The sequence below is a fragment of the Tachysurus fulvidraco genome, chromosome 17, assembly GCF_022655615.1.
Source record: "Tachysurus fulvidraco isolate hzauxx_2018 chromosome 17, HZAU_PFXX_2.0, whole genome shotgun sequence".
NCBI lineage: Eukaryota > Metazoa > Chordata > Actinopteri > Siluriformes > Bagridae > Tachysurus > Tachysurus fulvidraco.
Genome location: NC_062534.1, coordinates 19,208,299 through 19,225,632, shown reverse-complemented (window position 1 = coordinate 19,225,632; position 17,334 = coordinate 19,208,299). Strand labels below are relative to the sequence as shown.

The window sequence follows — 17,334 nt, the reverse complement described above, 5'->3', positions numbered from 1 at the left end:
CATTTCCTTTTATAGCCCACAAGCTCACAACTAAAATGACTTTGGAACAGTGCATTTCATCCCTCAGTTTCCTCTGTGCATTTCAGTATAATTATCAATGTCTTCGATTAATGAAATGAAAATGAGATTAATACTTCCATCAGGTATATTAGAATTAATTCATCTGATGGTGGATCACAGACTGGGCAGAAATCTCTGTTTTCTTTTTTTTTATTAATAACTGATATTATTACCTTTTGTCCTAAAAAAATCTGAAAGTCTTTTGCTTTGCTCAATTTCTCCAATCATGTTAGTGGATTTCACGTCTTTCACTCTTATCTAACACACGCACACGCACACGCACACACACACACACACACACACACACACACACACACACACACACACACACACACACACACACACACACACACACACACACACACACACACACACACACACACTGTGTTCCTGGAAAAAGCATGGGCTTTGGAAAAAATGCTAACTGTTTATTGATATATATATATATATATATATATATATATATATATATATATATATATATATATATATATATATATATATATATATAATATAAATTTAAACAAATTTGGTGCAATAAGCTGTAGCTACGGGTGACACCTGTACCTGGACCGAGCATATCAGCCAATCAGAATTGCAAATACAATCCCTCATGACGTAAGCACTGGAGGAGCAGAAAGCGGTGGGCGGGGCTTTCCAGATAGAGTTGTAGAATCATTAGGTCGGCAAGTGATGAGACGTGACACGCGTTTAAAGGGACTAGTATAAAAAGGACAGGTAGGCATTGTTTAAACATTTTTGTTTACCATATAAAGGCAGTGATAATGTTTGGTTATGACAGTCTGAATGTAAATACCGGTGTGCGCCTTTGTATATACATTTTAATGATCTGTCTTATAAATAAACAATTTATAAGACCAATTAAAATATATTTAGATCATATTGCTTAGCCTACTGTTTTAAGTTGAGATTTTTGTTAGATACAGTAGGGAATAGAATATAAAACGTCCTTTGATAGTTTGTAGTAAAGTGCTGGATGCAGCTGTTGTTAACATATCAGAGAGTGGAGATTTACACCAGGTTTAACCAGGTATCCTGATTTTTAGAGCACCTGTTCATAGTTTAAAGTAGCTAGTTTATATTCGGACATTTATATCATTATCACATAAAACTGTAGATGGAAACAACTTATTGTATGAGTAATTTCTTTCATTTGTTTACCAGCAGAGCTCTAGACAGACTGTATATTCCCTTAGCACGTGTATACAGACAACAGTGTACAATTGCTAGTTATGTCTTATATCAGGGCCCCGCATGTTACTTCTAGACACAACAGGTGAATAGGATACAATCAGTCACTATCAGCTAGTTGATTACTGAAGTATTTATTTTTTGTATTGTGCATGTATTTATTTATGCACCAGAGAATTGAGCAAATGGTTTTGCATGGTTTATAAAAGTTACAAAAAAAAGTGAAGATGCTAGTAACTACGTTTCTACAGACTACAAACTCAAAGTTTTTTGGATGTTAAATGGCTATTAAAATGTAACTTTCTTGCGCTATTCAAATATTTTTTTAATCCAAAATTTAAATTAAAATGTAAATTACTCTGCTCTATTCTTCTAATTAGTGTGAGCATGTAAAAGTTCATGAATGCAGGTCATCAACAACTACAACAATTTTTGGTTTTGTATATAGAAACTATAAAAATACGATGGGTTTGGTGTGTTTCCACTCTGTTTAGTGAGGTTTATAAGAATCTGAACTCAGAACAAAATTCAGATAATATATTCTGTGATTTGATTAAATTGTGTACAAAAGGCTGGGACTAAAGTTTTTTCCAAAGCTGAGGTTGTTATTCATCTTACAATTTAGTAGTTTAACAGTTGGCATGAGGAAAATTTGCCATTTTTACATTTAGTGTCTTGTCTTTAGCTGTAAATTAGATTATATATGAAGACTTACATATTTGTTCATTCCTGTTAATATTCATTTGATCTGTAAGAGCCCATATATTCAGCAGATTATGGTTCACTTTCTTGTGCATTTCTTACTTTGGCTAACTGAGGTGAAGAGGTTGTCACTAGTGTTTAATTAACAGACACTCTCAGGAAACATGAGAACTGTAAGAAAAGATTTTCACACAGGGAGTTTACTATGTAAATTTGTTCAAACTGTTTCCAGTTACACTTTATTCTCGAGGTGTCACATTTTAAACTAAACTGCAGCAGGTACCAAGAATCACAGGCATTTGATCTAGCAACTGCTGAACCACAACCACAAGTTTAATAGTTTCTTATTTTGAAAAAAAAATCAGAAAACATATTTCTAGCTTTTTTTGACTGTGACCGAAAAAAACTCTCAATTTTATTTGTCATGACATCATATATGTTTCAACGAGATATTAAACTGTAGTTTAACAATATTGCCTATTAAAATGCCTTTTGTGTCTTTGTAATTATTTTTATTGTTAAATTAGCATCATCGTTCATGTTATAGATGAAGCTTCTTTTCTCTGAGCTACTGGTCATGCGTTGTATATTAGAAATATCAAGTGAGAACCACCTTGACCTTCTAAGCTTCAGACATGTTGTTATTTTTATCTTCAGACAGTACGGCTCCATGAATGTCCTTTCCGGTCTTGTTTTCTGAGTCAGCAAAATGAAACTATATTACATAATGTATGGGTCATATGATTTGTATTTTTTTATCACTAGTTTTGTTTGTGTCTGTTCATTAAAATGGTTTCAGTTCACATTGTGGAACAGTGCTCAGAGTAACCAACTCTGAAATAATGTTAGATTTCAGCATCTACGTAACAAGCGACACCTTACTCCTTTAGCATTTTGTATGTTGAGTAACTCATGATTTTACTAATCACTATCACTGGTCACTTCAATAGTTTATGCCCTCTTGCCCATGAAGTGCCTTCAAACACATTTTGTCCATTCTGTCCCTCCAGATACACTCATGTTGATATATCACTGTTGTGACATGCAGGAGACTTGTTAACCCAGAGCTTTCACGTTGGTGCAAATGTTGTCACTTTGATTAGAGCAAGTGAACATTTGAAGTGATCTCAGGAATGACATCATTAAAAAAAATTCTATTTAAGCAAAAAAAAGTTTTATTTATTTAAGATTTAGCTGCAAACATTTATAACTAAATATTGTTTTTATTTGTCTAAATGTTTCTGCCTAAAATTATTATAATGTTTCTAATCATCTTTATTTTAGATGTATGTAATTATCTTTATTTATGTATATTTATTATATAAAATTTGTATTACTGTTTTCTAAATAGTTCTTAATTTAATTCATTGAGGCATGGCCTTTTTTCAAATGTATTTGATATTTTTATCAATTACATATTCGCTGTAATCAGTAGCCTCTAAAATATATTACAAAATGTCTAATCACACTTCTTAGTAATACCTCAAGCAGTACAAATTGTGCATTGAGTGGAAACCCGTGTTCTGTAAGCAGTTGCCTGGCTACTCCAGTGTCACTCATCCATGAGCAAATGAACACCAACTATGACCAAGTGTCTGCAATGCAAGTATAAGGGAATACATTATGTATTCTATATTATACTCTGCAACTCCCCTGTGGTGTTCATTGTAGTTCTGCAGTTCTCTACAGCCACAGATTGCCTAATTAGATTAACCAAGAGGCTTTCCTGTGGTAATCATTTAGCGATCCTCTTCCTTTGATGGACACTGTGCTGCTCACAACAGCATACTGAAGGTCAACTGATTTCATTAAAGGAATGGAATATATCTTGGGTGTATTTATGGTGTTTCACGGTTCTCATGTGAGGTGCTAATCAGTTAGAAACAAAGGCTTGTCTTCAGAGGTGTTGGAAGCTGCTCACAGCTTTAGCTGTTACCTTTTCTCACCGTTACTTCAGGAATGGATTTGAAGCTACTATGTGAGTACACGGTGTGTTCAGTCAGTGCACTATTGTCATTTAAGAGGCCCAATCATAATACATCTTAAATTAATGTAGGTACACGTGGAAGGTGAGTGTGGCTCATATAGTTTTTCATTATGATGTTAAGAGCAAGTGAATGCTGTGATGAAGGTAAAGTTATTCTGTAGCAGTAGTGCCCTTCTTAACCTCAGCATTATATACTTGTGTGGATCACTTCTCTCCACATCACTTTTGTTCATACATTGATTTATCACAACACATAAATGCCTCGTGACTTGAGGGAATCTGAATCTGTTTTGCCTGTATTGCCTATAGCTGTCTTATTTTATGTAACTAAACTAAATCTATCCCTCATCTTAAATCGTGTTGGCAGATCTTGCCTTTGAAGCACTGCCGGAAAAAGCCTACTGTCACATCACAGACTGGTTCATGTCTTCCATAAAGATAGGAGACATACTGTTGGTATGATTCCCTCATTGATTAATCGTAGAGTTATCTGCTTTGGCATTTATGACAGAAGAACTGTGACTTGTCATTGGGTCTGACTGGTGCTCAAGGAAGTTTATCAGCTGTCAGGTTTCATTATTTAAGTTTTATTGGCTGTGTAGTAGACTACAATGATAGTGAGTTAAGATCTTTTAGTTTAGATCTTTGCTAGATCTGAGCCTGATCTCTGAAATAGTCCTGATTTTCACCTCAATAATGGTTCTTTTTTTTTCTTCAGATGTAGCACAGTGTGGATCTGAACAACTTGTATCTTCACTGGCCCTTATAATTCCAAGATGAGAGAGCATACACAGTTGCATCAAATGGACATCACTATTTATATGCTTTCAGTTTTGGGAACTTGTTTTCTGCTCTCCTGATTTAGTAGTGGTTTATGGGATATTCTGGGTTTTACCGCTGAATACTTGCTTGGTGTACTGCAGAGGAGACATGGCCCGAAACTCTCGCCGTGGTTCCAAGTACAAGGCAGACGCCAACCATGATGCTGATTTTGGCTGCACGCTCCAAGAGCTTCGGTCACTCATGGAACTCAGAGGCACCGAAGGATTACAGAGAATCCAAGAGTGTTATGGAGACGTCCAAGGAATCTGCTCCAGGTTAAAATCTTCACCCACAGATGGTAAATATGAACTATGTTTGTTTTATTCAGGTGTGCTGAAGCATTGAAAAATGTTGGTGTTTTCGGTTAATCATAAAGTTCTGTTCATTATAGTCATTACGATAGGAGGTTTAGGTCACATGTACCATGATGATCTCTGGTGAATCCGATACTTAAGCAGCTGAGACCCTTAGTAGCTCTGCACTGTTTCTGTAAGGTCAGATTCTGGATTGTGTACAAAGATTTTTCTGTAAGTTTACTATATTTAACCAAGATGATATGGAGAACTTACTTGTGGTTTTCTGATTATTGCTGATAAATCAGGAAGCCGTTATATGTGAAATCTTTCCTAATTCATTAAGTGAACTTTACCTAATGTAGGAACTCCTAAAATGGTACATGTGATCTGCTGATATCTGCCATACATTATCCAAGGCTGTCATTTCTGGTCAAATGAAATAAGCAATAGTTTTATCCTTGCTTGTGTGTGGTGGTTAGCCATTACTGCCATTCATGTTCAGGAACACGGAAGAGCTGCTCAGCTAACTTGTGTACTGCTGGCATTGCTGGATAAAAAAACACGTCTATAAATGAAACCTAGTATATTGTCAGGTGCTTTGTGTAAAAAAAAAAAAAACGAGTTCAGTTATGCGCTCTGGTCTTAAAAATGAGAGTTCTAGCGCAGTTTGTTATTTCGGCTCCATGCAACACACTCGCTCATTGATATTGTTGCTGCTGTGACATGTGAATAGTTAACCCAGATCTGTCACTATGTTGGAAATGTTGCTGCTGACATTTTGAATATTTGCTCAGGGCCAATGAACATTTACAGAAGTGTACACATAAAGTACACCATGGATGACAGTCTTTCTTTAAACCCTATACATTAAAGCCTAAATTGCTGTCACATTATTACCGTTTTAATTTTCATTTATAAATTTGATAAAAATCTAACCACTTATCTCTAAACCTTTACTTTTCTTAGAATGAAGGAATTTGTAATATAAGTATGGCTCTTTGATATGTGCTGTATTTTCAGATTTGTAGAAAAAGAAATTGACTCCATATTTCAATTATTCTTACTTTGCACATGATAATTGGCCTTTATTCTTAGTAGGCATTGTGACAGCAACCCTGCATGACATCGGTGTTTATCCTGTGAGCTGGTGCATAGTCCTGCTTTGTGCCATAGCATGCTAGTGACAGGTGGGATCAGATCGATTTTCTGCATGTAATCCCACTCTGCGTAAACCACATAGCAAAATCCTCAGTGCTCTGTTTCTAACTAATCTCCCAGACTGCTATACTCTTCTCCTCTTTTGCTTTTGCCATTGTTTGCATTTTATGTGAAAGTACAGGGGTGTTGAAATATTTAAAAAATGTTTGTTTGTTTTTATGTATGGCTGTATTTGCCTTGTTAATATTTTAAAATATTTCTAACGTTTTAGCTGCTGCTTATTTAAATTGGTCCATTTTAAATATTGTGCAGCATATAACACAGGTGAAAATATGAGCTCGGAATAAAACTCCTCAGTTTTCTGTGTAGCCTGATCAAATTTGGCTCTGTAATAAATGTACATATTTTGTAATCGCTTGCTTTTTAATGTAAAAAATGTCCATTAAAAATTAAAATACTACTCTGTACTTATGAAATAGTGATTGGATCTAGATCTAATAAAGAGACTAGATGCGTCTATGCTTTGTTATTCATCACTTCTAGAACAATCCCTTCTCGCAGACAAAATGAGATTTCAATCTTTCTTGTTTGCTTATTCTGTTTAGACAAGAATCGTATGTGTTAGACCTATATTTATATATATTGCTCTAACATTCTCAAAGCATGTAACTTTAACCGGTAACTTTACATTTATGGCATTTGGACAAAACCCTTGTCCATAATGACTTCCATTATCTCTTCCTATAATTGAGCAGGGTCAAATTTTAAGGGCCTTGCTTTAGGACCCAGCAGTGACAATTTGGTGGTGCTTGGATTTTAACTCACAAACTTACAATCAATAGTCCAACATCATAAAACCACTAAGCTACCACTTACAACAGTTATTTTTCAGGATGTAGTTTTCGACTTAAAATTTGTACAACTCTCATTTAAATGCTTTTATTTCAGTTATTCTATAAAATCCAGTGAATGATCATTTCTGTGAACTCACTGTTTAATTTGTGGTTGAACACAGTCAAGAATCATCACACGTTTATTATTGTATCTACTACTTGCATCCAGAGGTTTTGCATTGCGTTAATCCAATATGGTATAATGGTGTAATTTGGTAAATTATGTTACAAAAAAGATTCAAAAGTTTTTGGTTTAATGTCATTTTCTTTCTTCTATTTTGTAGGGCTGAGCATAGATGCCGATGACCTTGCAAGAAGAAAAGAAGAATTTGGAAAGAATTTCATACCTCCAAAAAAGCCCAAAACATTCCTTCAGTTAGTGTGGGAAGCACTGCAGGATGTGACACTAATTATTTTGGAAGTTGCAGCCATGATATCCTTAGGCCTTTCCTTCTATAGACCTCCAGATGCTGAAAGAGAAAGTGAGGGCTTTAGTCATTTTAAACACATCAGAACTATATGACTGCATTAAATACATGTACTTAATAAAAAAAAGTGAGTTTTGAATTAGCCTTGAGCATTATTCTGTTACACTGCTTTAGAGATATTACTTCACATTACTTAGTGAAAGACAAGACTAACACAAAGCAAAATGTATAGTTCTAAAAATACATTAAATAGCAGTTTTCATTCTCTGTGGCTGTGCACTGGACTGACTGTGTTGTCTGTTGTAGACTGTGGAAGAGCTGCCGGAGGAGTAGAGGATGGCACCGAAGCAGAGGCAGGATGGATAGAGGGCGCTGCCATCCTTTTATCCGTCGTCTGCGTGGTCTTTGTCACTGCCTTTAATGACTGGAGCAAAGAAAAGCAGTTTCGTGGCTTACAGAATCGCATTGAACAGGAGCAAAAGTTCACAGTGATAAGAGGAGGCCAAGTCATTCAGATTCCTGTGACCGAAATTGTTGTTGGTGACATCGCTCAAGTAAAATATGGTAAAATGTTCTTTATGTAACAAAGTGAAAGCAAGGGAAATGCAATTTTGCTCTTTCTTCCTAAAAGCAAGGCCAGTTTGTCTTGCCTCTCTTTTTTGTTTTTTGTTTTTTGTTTTGACTGACTGAAAGCTTTTATTTTGGTTTGTTAAGTGAAGCTTCTGTATGTTTTGTCTAAGGCCTAACCATCTAGCCTCTGCTGTGTGCCTTCAGGTGACCTTCTTCCTGCTGATGGCATTCTAATCCAAGGAAATGATCTAAAAATTGACGAAAGCTCTCTTACAGGAGAGTCGGACCATGTCAAAAAGACACTGGACAAAGATCCCATTATACTCTCAGGTTTTGAATCATTACATTTTAGCCATTTTCCTCATACAGACAAAAGAAACCTTGTTCAATTACAAGGTATCATGAAAAGAAAGAAGGGCATTGCATAAGAGTCAGCAATTGGAAGTGCATTAGAACTTTAATAATACATATTTGAATAAATATACTTAAATATAAGAATATATGTAGATGATATATGGCTTATTATCTGATAACTTTCAAATGCTAATTTTCCAAAGCAATCTTTCTTTAATGTTTTGTAACCACTATCTTATTCCTTCAGGCACTCATGTTATGGAGGGATCAGGACGTATCTTGGTCACCGCAGTGGGCTTGAATTCTCAGACTGGTATCATCTTCGCCCTCCTCGGTGCAGGAGATGATGAAGGAGTGGATGAAAAGGAAAGGAAAAAAAAGAAGAAGGAGGAAAAGAAGAAAGAAAAAGATAGGCAAAAGAAGGAGAGAAAAGAAAAGAAGGACCAAAAACGTAAGAGTTTGGACATTTATTGGATAGGCTGCTAAGATATGTTCAGCCATCTACTACAAATTTGCACTTACAGAATGGGCTAGTGTAAATAGAGATTGTACTGTACGTTAATTTAAAAAGATCATCCACGGTGTTTTCACTGCATGTGACTATTTCCAGTGGACAGTTTAATTTTGGTGTGTTAATACTGTAATATAAAACAGCAGGGCTATTCAGTTGGTGGACCGGTACATAGTAATTTGTTCGGCCTAGAGTGAAAGTCATCTCTATAATAAATTTAGTTTAGTTGGACAATAGACTTTTTATGAACTGACAAACTAATTTAATAGCCCTGCACTACAGTATATGACCAAATGTTAGAGGACACCAGATCATTATACCTATGCTGTAATTGTGTCTGTTGTTGAACATACCATTCCAGATTTGGCCTTCTTTGCTATTATAATACTCATGTAATACCGCATGTTTGTGGGGATGATGTTTGAGAAAATCTGGTTTGCAGTAAAAATTTCATCCCACAGGTGTTCACTGGGTTTGAGCGTCTATGTAGGCCGCTCAAGTTCTTCCACTCCAACCTTGGCATACAATGTCTTTATGGACCTCATTTTGTGTACATGATTATTGTCATGCTGTAACACATTTGAGCTACACCCCTTAGTTCCAGTAAAGGGAAACTCTAATGCTACAGCACACACAGTATCCCATACAATTGTAAACAATTGTTGGGTTGTTGTAACAGGTTGGTGAAGTTCCACATACTGTATGGTAATGGTAATGTGCCCACAAACATTTGGTGATCTAGTGCAACTCACTCATAGTTTTTGTGATTTTTAATGAAAGCTTTCACCCACATCAGAAGTCAGACAAGATGATCTGACTGAAGAAAAAGTTCTCCTCTGTGTGTCCACATACAAATGACGATTTGTTTTATCCAACAGACAACGAGCAAGATGTATCAGAAAAATACAATGGTAAGTACTTTATAAAACATCTGATGTCATTATGTTAGTCTGATTGTTAGTGCTGTTTGTGTGCCCCAGCCATATGGTGCTCCACTGATCTAAGGGTCACATGTCATTTACCTTTTTATATTGATAGTAACAAAGAGCTTACTGAGACCTAAGATGCTACAACACTGCTTTTTCATGCTATGTACAGTATATTATACACACACAGGCACCAACACATATAGAGTAAGTCTGTTAGATTATGTATTGAGATTGATTGTATGCAATGACTGCATAGCTGGTAATGTGTGAATTGGTCAAATGTGGTTGCATGTACAGTATATAGAACTACAGAACTGAATTAATGTCATATACCTTGGCCGGGTTGGAGTGATCTCTTGTGAAGGATTAAGGGTTGTTCAATGCTACTACATATGTCTGATGCAACAAAAGTAATGTTCTGTTGGGATTTTCATAAGCGTAATATATAAGGGCTATTAAAATATTATACACAAAAAATATATATATACTTCAGAAATAAAATATAGGTAAATGTCATCTTACAGATATGAGCTTCAGTTATATGCAGTATGTAGCAGTAAGTGCGATAAAGGCAGACGTGGCATCCCCTCAGGCATCTTGGCAAGATAATCCATTTTTTGTTGAGTTGTGTTTGTATTTGCTGTGCAGATAAAGATGGAGTAATTGCTGAAGGACAGCTTCTCAGCAGTGAGGATGGGAGAGTGGTTGAGGAGAAAAAGAAATCCAGTCTTCCAAAGAAAGAAAAATCTGTACTTCAAGGGAAGCTTACCAAACTAGCTGTGCAAATTGGAAAAGCAGGTAAGAAATTATATGAAGTGGTGTGTTAATATTTAAATGTTATTAAAATATATGTTCAATTACTTATATTGTAAGATCATTGCATTTTACATGGAGTGTTATTTTGATTCACATTTGCTTTTGAACAGCTTTATGATAATAATTTAACTGTGTACTCGCCAGGCCTTTTCATGTCGGCCATCACAGTAATTATCTTGGTGGTGCTCTTTTTGGTGGACACGTTCTGCATTCAAGGGCTTCAATGGGTTAAAGACTGCACTCCTGTCTACATCCAGTTCTTTGTCAAGTTCTTCATCATTGGAGTCACTGTATTGGTCGTTGCTGTGCCTGAGGGACTTCCTCTCGCTGTTACTATCTCATTAGCCTACTCTGTCAAAGTATGAGTCATGTACATAAACTTTGTTCATACACTGTTCCCCTATTGCTGTTAGTAAAATCATCCACTTTAATATGAAGGAATTTATGCACTGATATCCTGTGGTGTATTTAGTGCTCCACACAATGGGAAATTGTAATGTTACAGCGCACACAGACATCCTATACAATTCATTCAAATTTAGTTTCCAAAGATTGGAGAAGGCTCAAATATGGGTGTGATGGTCAAGTGTCCACAAACCTTTTACTAGATAGTGTAGCTCTGTCAATGGCGTTATTCATTTACTTGTATAAGTCAGTCAATGAATTATTTCTGAATGCCAGCTCGAAATGATTACACAGCTTGGAATGATTTGCTATGCTTGTCTCTTAATTTGGTTATGGTGTTCTGCAACTATTCTCTTGATTTTGGTCTTTCAGAAAATGATGAAAGATAACAACTTGGTCAGACATTTGGATGCTTGTGAGACAATGGGCAATGCCACTGCCATCTGCTCAGATAAGACTGGCACATTAACCATGAACAGAATGACAGTGGTGCAAGTATATGTGGGAGATAGGCACTACAGGAAGGTGCCTGAACCTGATCTCATTGAAAGCAAGATATTGGATCTGCTGGTCATCGGCATTAGTGTTAACTGTGCATACACTACTAAGATCATGGTAAGAAATCATCACTAGTACAGTATGCATTTTTCTGACTTATTTTCCAGTTAATTTGTTATATTAAACGGTATTAATATTGAACCTTAAAAAATATGTTGTTGTTTTGTGTACTGTTGAATAAAATCTAATGTAAATTCAACTGAATTTAACTACAGTTTCCTGGGCTACTGAATATTTCTGCTTTATTTGTATGTTTGTAGCCACCTGAGAAAGAAGGTGGACTACCTCGTCAGGTGGGGAACAAAACTGAATGTGCCTTGCTGGGGTTTACACTTGACTTGGGCAAAGACTACCAAATCATCCGCAAAGAATACCCAGAAGAGAGGCTTTTCAAAGTCTACACCTTCAACTCTGTGAGAAAATCCATGAGCACAGTGCTGAAAAATTTTGATGGAAGTTACCGGATGTTCAGCAAAGGAGCCTCTGAAATTCTTCTGAAGAAGTAGGTCTGCACTTGAGATATTTTGGACTCAAAACAAGTATAATTGTGGTGGCACATATATTTTAATATATTTTTTTAAATGGCAACATTTATAGAGTTTATAGAGCTAAGAATGATTGTCTCTTTATTTGGTTATAATGCTCTGCAACCTTTGACTCTTGATTCTGTTAAAAATAGGAACATAGTACATCTGTTTTGACCTATTGGGACATGCTACACTTGCCAATATATATTGTATGCATATGAGCAAGTATTTGTAAGTATAAGCACATAGCATTTGGTCTGTATTTGCAGGTGTTGTAAAATTTTAACAGCTAGTGGTGATCCCAAAGTCTTCAAACCCAGAGATCGAGACAACCTGCTGAATAATGTGATTGAGCCCATGGCTTTAGAGGGTTTGAGGACAATCTGCCTGGCCTACAGGGACTTTCCTGCCTCAGAGGGGGAACCAGACTGGGACAATGAGGCTGACATCCTTACCAGCCTCACTTGCCTCTGTATTGTGGGCATTGAAGATCCTGTTCGACCAGAGGTGGGTATTACTTGGCAAATTGTATATTCCCACAATTTTAAAAGGACCGGATATAAATGATCTTATTTCAGACACTGAAAATAACCAGCCGTACTACCCTCTTGATTCCTCAATACTACTTATAATTATGTACATTATATTTATAACTTGTGGATGCTTGCTCTGATCTAGGTCCCTGAGGCCATTAAGAAATGTCAGCGAGCAGGAATCACTGTACGTATGGTCACCGGAGACAACATTTACACTGCCCGTGCTATTGCCAATAAGTGTGGCATCCTTCATCCTGGAGATGATTTCCTGTGCCTTGAGGGCAAAGAATTCAACAGGCGAATACGCAATGAACTAGGAGAGGCAAGCTACCCACACTGTAGATGCATCTATAATCAAGATGTCCTAAAGATGTCCTTTTTTTTTTTTAACAGTACACCTCATTCTATAATATTTTATGAATTTGTGTATATATAAACAATGTGTAAAATTAGAAAAAAAATCTAAAGAACTACTGCTTCACTAAGAAATTTGGATATTTATCCTGTTGACACTGTGATATAATAATTATATGTCCTTATTTCAGATTGAACAAGAGCGTCTTGACAAGATTTGGCCTAAACTGCGTGTACTGGCAAGATCCTCTCCAACTGATAAGCATACATTAGTAAAAGGTACGTTTCTGGAACTTGCATAGTCTGATATTGTAAATTGTATCCTATTTATATAGATATTGATTCCCAATCTATCAGTGCAACTTCTTCTTTTGTAAATTTTACATCTCAGGTATAATCGATAGTACTGCTGTAGAGCAAAGACAAGTAGTAGCTGTAACAGGAGATGGAACAAATGATGGCCCTGCCTTGAAGAAAGCTGATGTTGGCTTTGCAATGGTATGTATTTTAAAACAGTAAAAAAAAAATTGAATTAAATTAAAAAATAAATAAAACAACATACAGTAATGGATTCGAAGACACTTTAAAGAGTAGACACTTTACACTCTGCACTCTGTGATGGATGTTGGCACAAAGAAAATTCAGAGATATTTGTCATGTAGATTTGTCATGTTTCTTTAGGGCATTGCTGGAACAGATGTGGCCAAAGAGGCCTCAGACATTATCTTGACAGATGACAACTTCACCAGCATTGTGAAAGCTGTGATGTGGGGGCGAAATGTCTATGACAGCATCTCAAAGTTCCTGCAATTTCAACTGACAGTCAATGTAGTGGCTGTAATCGTGGCATTCACTGGCGCCTGTATCACACAGGTCAGTGTTTCCTCAAAATAGTTCTTCTCTATTGGAGATATTATATGTACATGAGAACATTTTTCAGAGTTTCCCCCACCCCATTTATAGGACTCTCCACTAAAAGCAGTCCAGATGTTGTGGGTGAATCTGATCATGGACACATTTGCATCACTGGCTCTGGCCACTGAGCCGCCTACTGAGGCTTTACTGCTGAGGAAACCCTATGGTCGCAACAAGCCCCTCATCTCAAGAACCATGATGAAAAATATTTTGGGTCATGCTGTATACCAACTCACTGTCATCTTTACTTTGTTGTTTGCTGGTAAGAAGTACATTTTGGTTCAGTTAATAATCTTCCTTTTGGTGAATCTAGATAATCATTTGGTGTATGATTTATCCCCTAACAGGTGAGAAGATCTTTGATATTGACAGTGGCAGGAACGCTCCTTTACATGCGCCTCCTTCAGAACACTACACGGTTGTCTTTAACACCTTTGTCATGATGCAACTCTTCAACGAGTTCAATGCTCGCAAGATCCATGGCGAGAGGAATGTGTTTGATGGCATTTTCAACAACCTGATCTTCTGTTCTATTGTTTTTGTCACATTTGTTATCCAGGTAATGTAAAACAGCAGTATTTCAGTAATATATTTTATTTATACCAAAGTTAGCGAAAGGAATAGGGTTACATTTCCTTCTCATTTATTTTTCCCAATTGGGTCATAATAAGGTTATATTCATTGGACTATTATCATAACTCTTTCTAGCACTAATAACAATTTATACACCTGCTGTATTTAACACAAGCACTCTCTTTTGCAGATTGTAATTGTGCAATTTGGTGGCAAGCCCTTCAGCTGTGTTGGGCTTAGTATTGAGCAGTGGCTCTGGTGTGTCTTTCTTGGCTTTGGATGCCTTATTTGGGGTCAGGTGAGCCTAAAGCCGCCTTGTCTATGTATCATTTTCTTTTGAGGGGCTTTGTGGACCTCATTCTTTGCGTTAACAATCCACAGCTGATAACCACCATTCCCACAAGTCGGTTAAAGTTCTTGAAGACTGCTGGCCATGGTACCCAGAAGGAGGAGATCCCAGAGGAGGAACTGGAGGAGATGGAGTCTTTGGATGAGATCGACCATGCTGAGATGGAACTAAGGAGAGGGCAGGTCCTCTGGTGCCGGGGCCTAAATAGAATCCAGACACAAGTAAGTGACAGCTTTGAATACTGAAAAAATTACAGAGTGGCATATTGCTTGTTTTTCTTTCCCAGTCTTTCTTTCTTTGACTGATTTTCTATATTCTTGTATTTTTTTTACCCTTTAAACAGATTCGTGTGGTAAATGCATTCCGGGAAGCTTTGTCCCCTTATGAAGGCTTGGAGACTCCAGAATCGCGAAGCTCCATTCACAACTTCATGAACCACCCAGAGTTCCACATTGAAGACTCCAATCTGGCCATCCCCCTAATTGATGAAACTGAGTCTGAGGAAGACAGACCAACAAAACCCAGTTTTGTACCATCAGCCATTCCTTCTGGGATTTCTTCACCAGACCAGAACAATTCTGCCAACAGCAGAACATTTCCTCACTACAAGGACTTAACAAAGACTGCCAGTCCTCATACCCCTGGTAGTCCCATGCACAATCTGGAGACATCGCTGTGATTACACTCATGATAAAAACCCTCCTAAGACCACATCGATACCAACCATGCTATGACCATGTCAAAAAGAGCACAACTCAGATGTCAGGTGAATGTGATTTCTTCAATTATGACGTTTCCCGTTTTTTCCCTTTGTTGTTGCTAAAAAAAAATATATATAAACAAACCACTGCCTGATGTTATAAGGGTGTGCCTATTACTGTTCTCTTGAACATTTGCCCCAGATATGTTGCAGCTATGCATTTCAGTTCATAACAACCAGACAACAAACTTATTCAGTGCAGAGTTAGACAGTAATGTTCATGTCTGGAAACTGAACAATGTGTCTGCATGGTATATTCAATAAATAAATAAATCAATAAATAGAGGATGGGCGTGAGCCTAATGTGATTGGGTAAAAGAGATTTTCAAAAACCAAAAATGTGATGTTGAATGAAATATATGAAGAAATCGTGTTCACAGGGGTGGCAACTGGGTGTTCTCATTGTGAAAAAGAGATTTTGTCTGTGGGTCAAATTGTGGGTCAATTTAAATTAAAAATTTAATTAAGCTTTTGATCACTTTGTAAATATTTTCATCCCAGAAGATATATGTGAAAATAAAAGATTTATGGTTTATGCATTTTCCTTCAGATAATTATGCAGTGATTGTCATTGGATTCAGAATTTGACCACAATTGCTTATTTCCCTTGAGCATTTTTTATGAAACACTTTATGAATTTGTGGTTTATATTGTAATTAAAATGGTCTGTTTACATGCTTTTCGAGACTGTCACCGTGCATGAAATTGGGATTAGCTGTTATAGAGTAGTCTGGAATAAATGAAAGGAAACAGTTGTCTGATATGCAATTCAAGCACAAAAACTATAAAATGAATCAAAACTTTGTACACTATAGGTTAATAATAAACTGTTATATAAGTGTTTGTACATCTAAACACGTTACCACCTGCCTTTTGATTATTGCATTGATCTTTGTATCAGGGTTAAGTTCTGCAGTCCCTGGTTATTTTATTGGAATAAACTCATTCAGCACAAGGCTGGTAAATCACAGTAGCTGCACTCCACACACAATTAAAGCAATATTTGATGCAATTTTGTCATTTTATACCATTGATTCACTCAGATATTGCATACTTCTGAATGATGAGCAAACTATATTTAGTTTTACCAAATTACCCCATAGGCCCGTCAGGAATATAACAAATTGATGAACATCAATGTATTTCTTTAGCAAAAGTGCAAATGTTTTTCCACCTCTTGACCTGATAATGATAGCTTCTATTAAGAATTGTAAAAGGTAATAGGTTATGTTCTGCTGTTGTGCTGAACATGACATTATAAAAGGCTCTTTAATTCTGATTTTCACTGTAGTTTCATTTGTGTTTTGGAAATTAATGCTGATATGCGTGTTTATGGATTTTTTTTTCTAATGTAAGATTTGTCAGTTACTGTGATTGTGATTGAACATTTTGTAAGTATGAGTAATGTGTGTCTTTGGCAATAAAAGATGTGTATTTAGTTACAAATTCAACAATTGATACAGTATTGTATAAGTAGCATGTTGGTTAATTCTTTAGCATTGTTAATAATTTATTAACAATATTAGCTCAAGCATGAACAGGTAAATGAAGTGTCTCTGTTCTTCGGATGACCAATTGATACACACCATGATGTGTAAGCAATATATTCTTTTAAAAGA

At 36.3% G+C, this 17,334-nt stretch overlaps 1 protein-coding gene across 3 annotated transcripts; it reads left to right on the top strand.

Moving 5' to 3' along the window:
- The first annotated feature begins 687 nt into the window (after positions 1-687).
- Positions 688-16,570, top strand: atp2b1b (ATPase plasma membrane Ca2+ transporting 1b). Of its 3 annotated transcripts, none has more exons than XM_027135056.2 (21): positions 688-798; positions 4,680-5,081; positions 7,415-7,612; positions 7,865-8,122; positions 8,333-8,458; positions 8,730-8,933; positions 9,872-9,904; positions 10,571-10,720; positions 10,883-11,097; positions 11,516-11,758; positions 11,962-12,203; positions 12,498-12,735; positions 12,907-13,086; positions 13,310-13,397; positions 13,510-13,616; positions 13,800-13,991; positions 14,082-14,295; positions 14,381-14,592; positions 14,797-14,904; positions 14,988-15,176; positions 15,299-16,570. In XM_027135056.2, exons 2-21 carry the CDS (start codon positions 4,892-4,894, stop codon positions 15,632-15,634), a joined length of 3,723 nt encoding a protein of 1,240 aa, XP_026990857.1. In that variant the 5' UTR covers positions 688-798; positions 4,680-4,891; the 3' UTR covers positions 15,635-16,570. The 3 variants fall into 3 exon arrangements, with proteins under 3 accessions (XP_026990857.1, XP_047658611.1, XP_047658610.1); XM_047802655.1 differs by having other exon boundaries at positions 697-798; positions 4,885-5,081; XM_047802654.1 differs by lacking the exon at positions 688-798 and adding an exon at positions 3,750-3,952.
- The last annotated feature ends 764 nt before the right edge of the window (positions 16,571-17,334 follow it).

What these genes read in the sequence shown, in the direction of transcription:
- atp2b1b (XM_027135056.2), top strand. Translation starts at nt 4,892, where the DNA reads ATGGCCCGAAACTCTCGCCGTGGTTCCAAGTACAAGGCAGACGCCAAC. An exon ending in AAAATCTTCACCCACAGATG is followed by an intron (nt 5,082 to 7,414) that starts GTAAATATGAAC and finishes TCTATTTTGTAG; the next exon opens with GGCTGAGCATAGATGCCGAT. An exon ending in CATTAGCCTACTCTGTCAAA is followed by an intron (nt 11,098 to 11,515) that starts GTATGAGTCATG and finishes TTGGTCTTTCAG; the next exon opens with AAAATGATGAAAGATAACAA.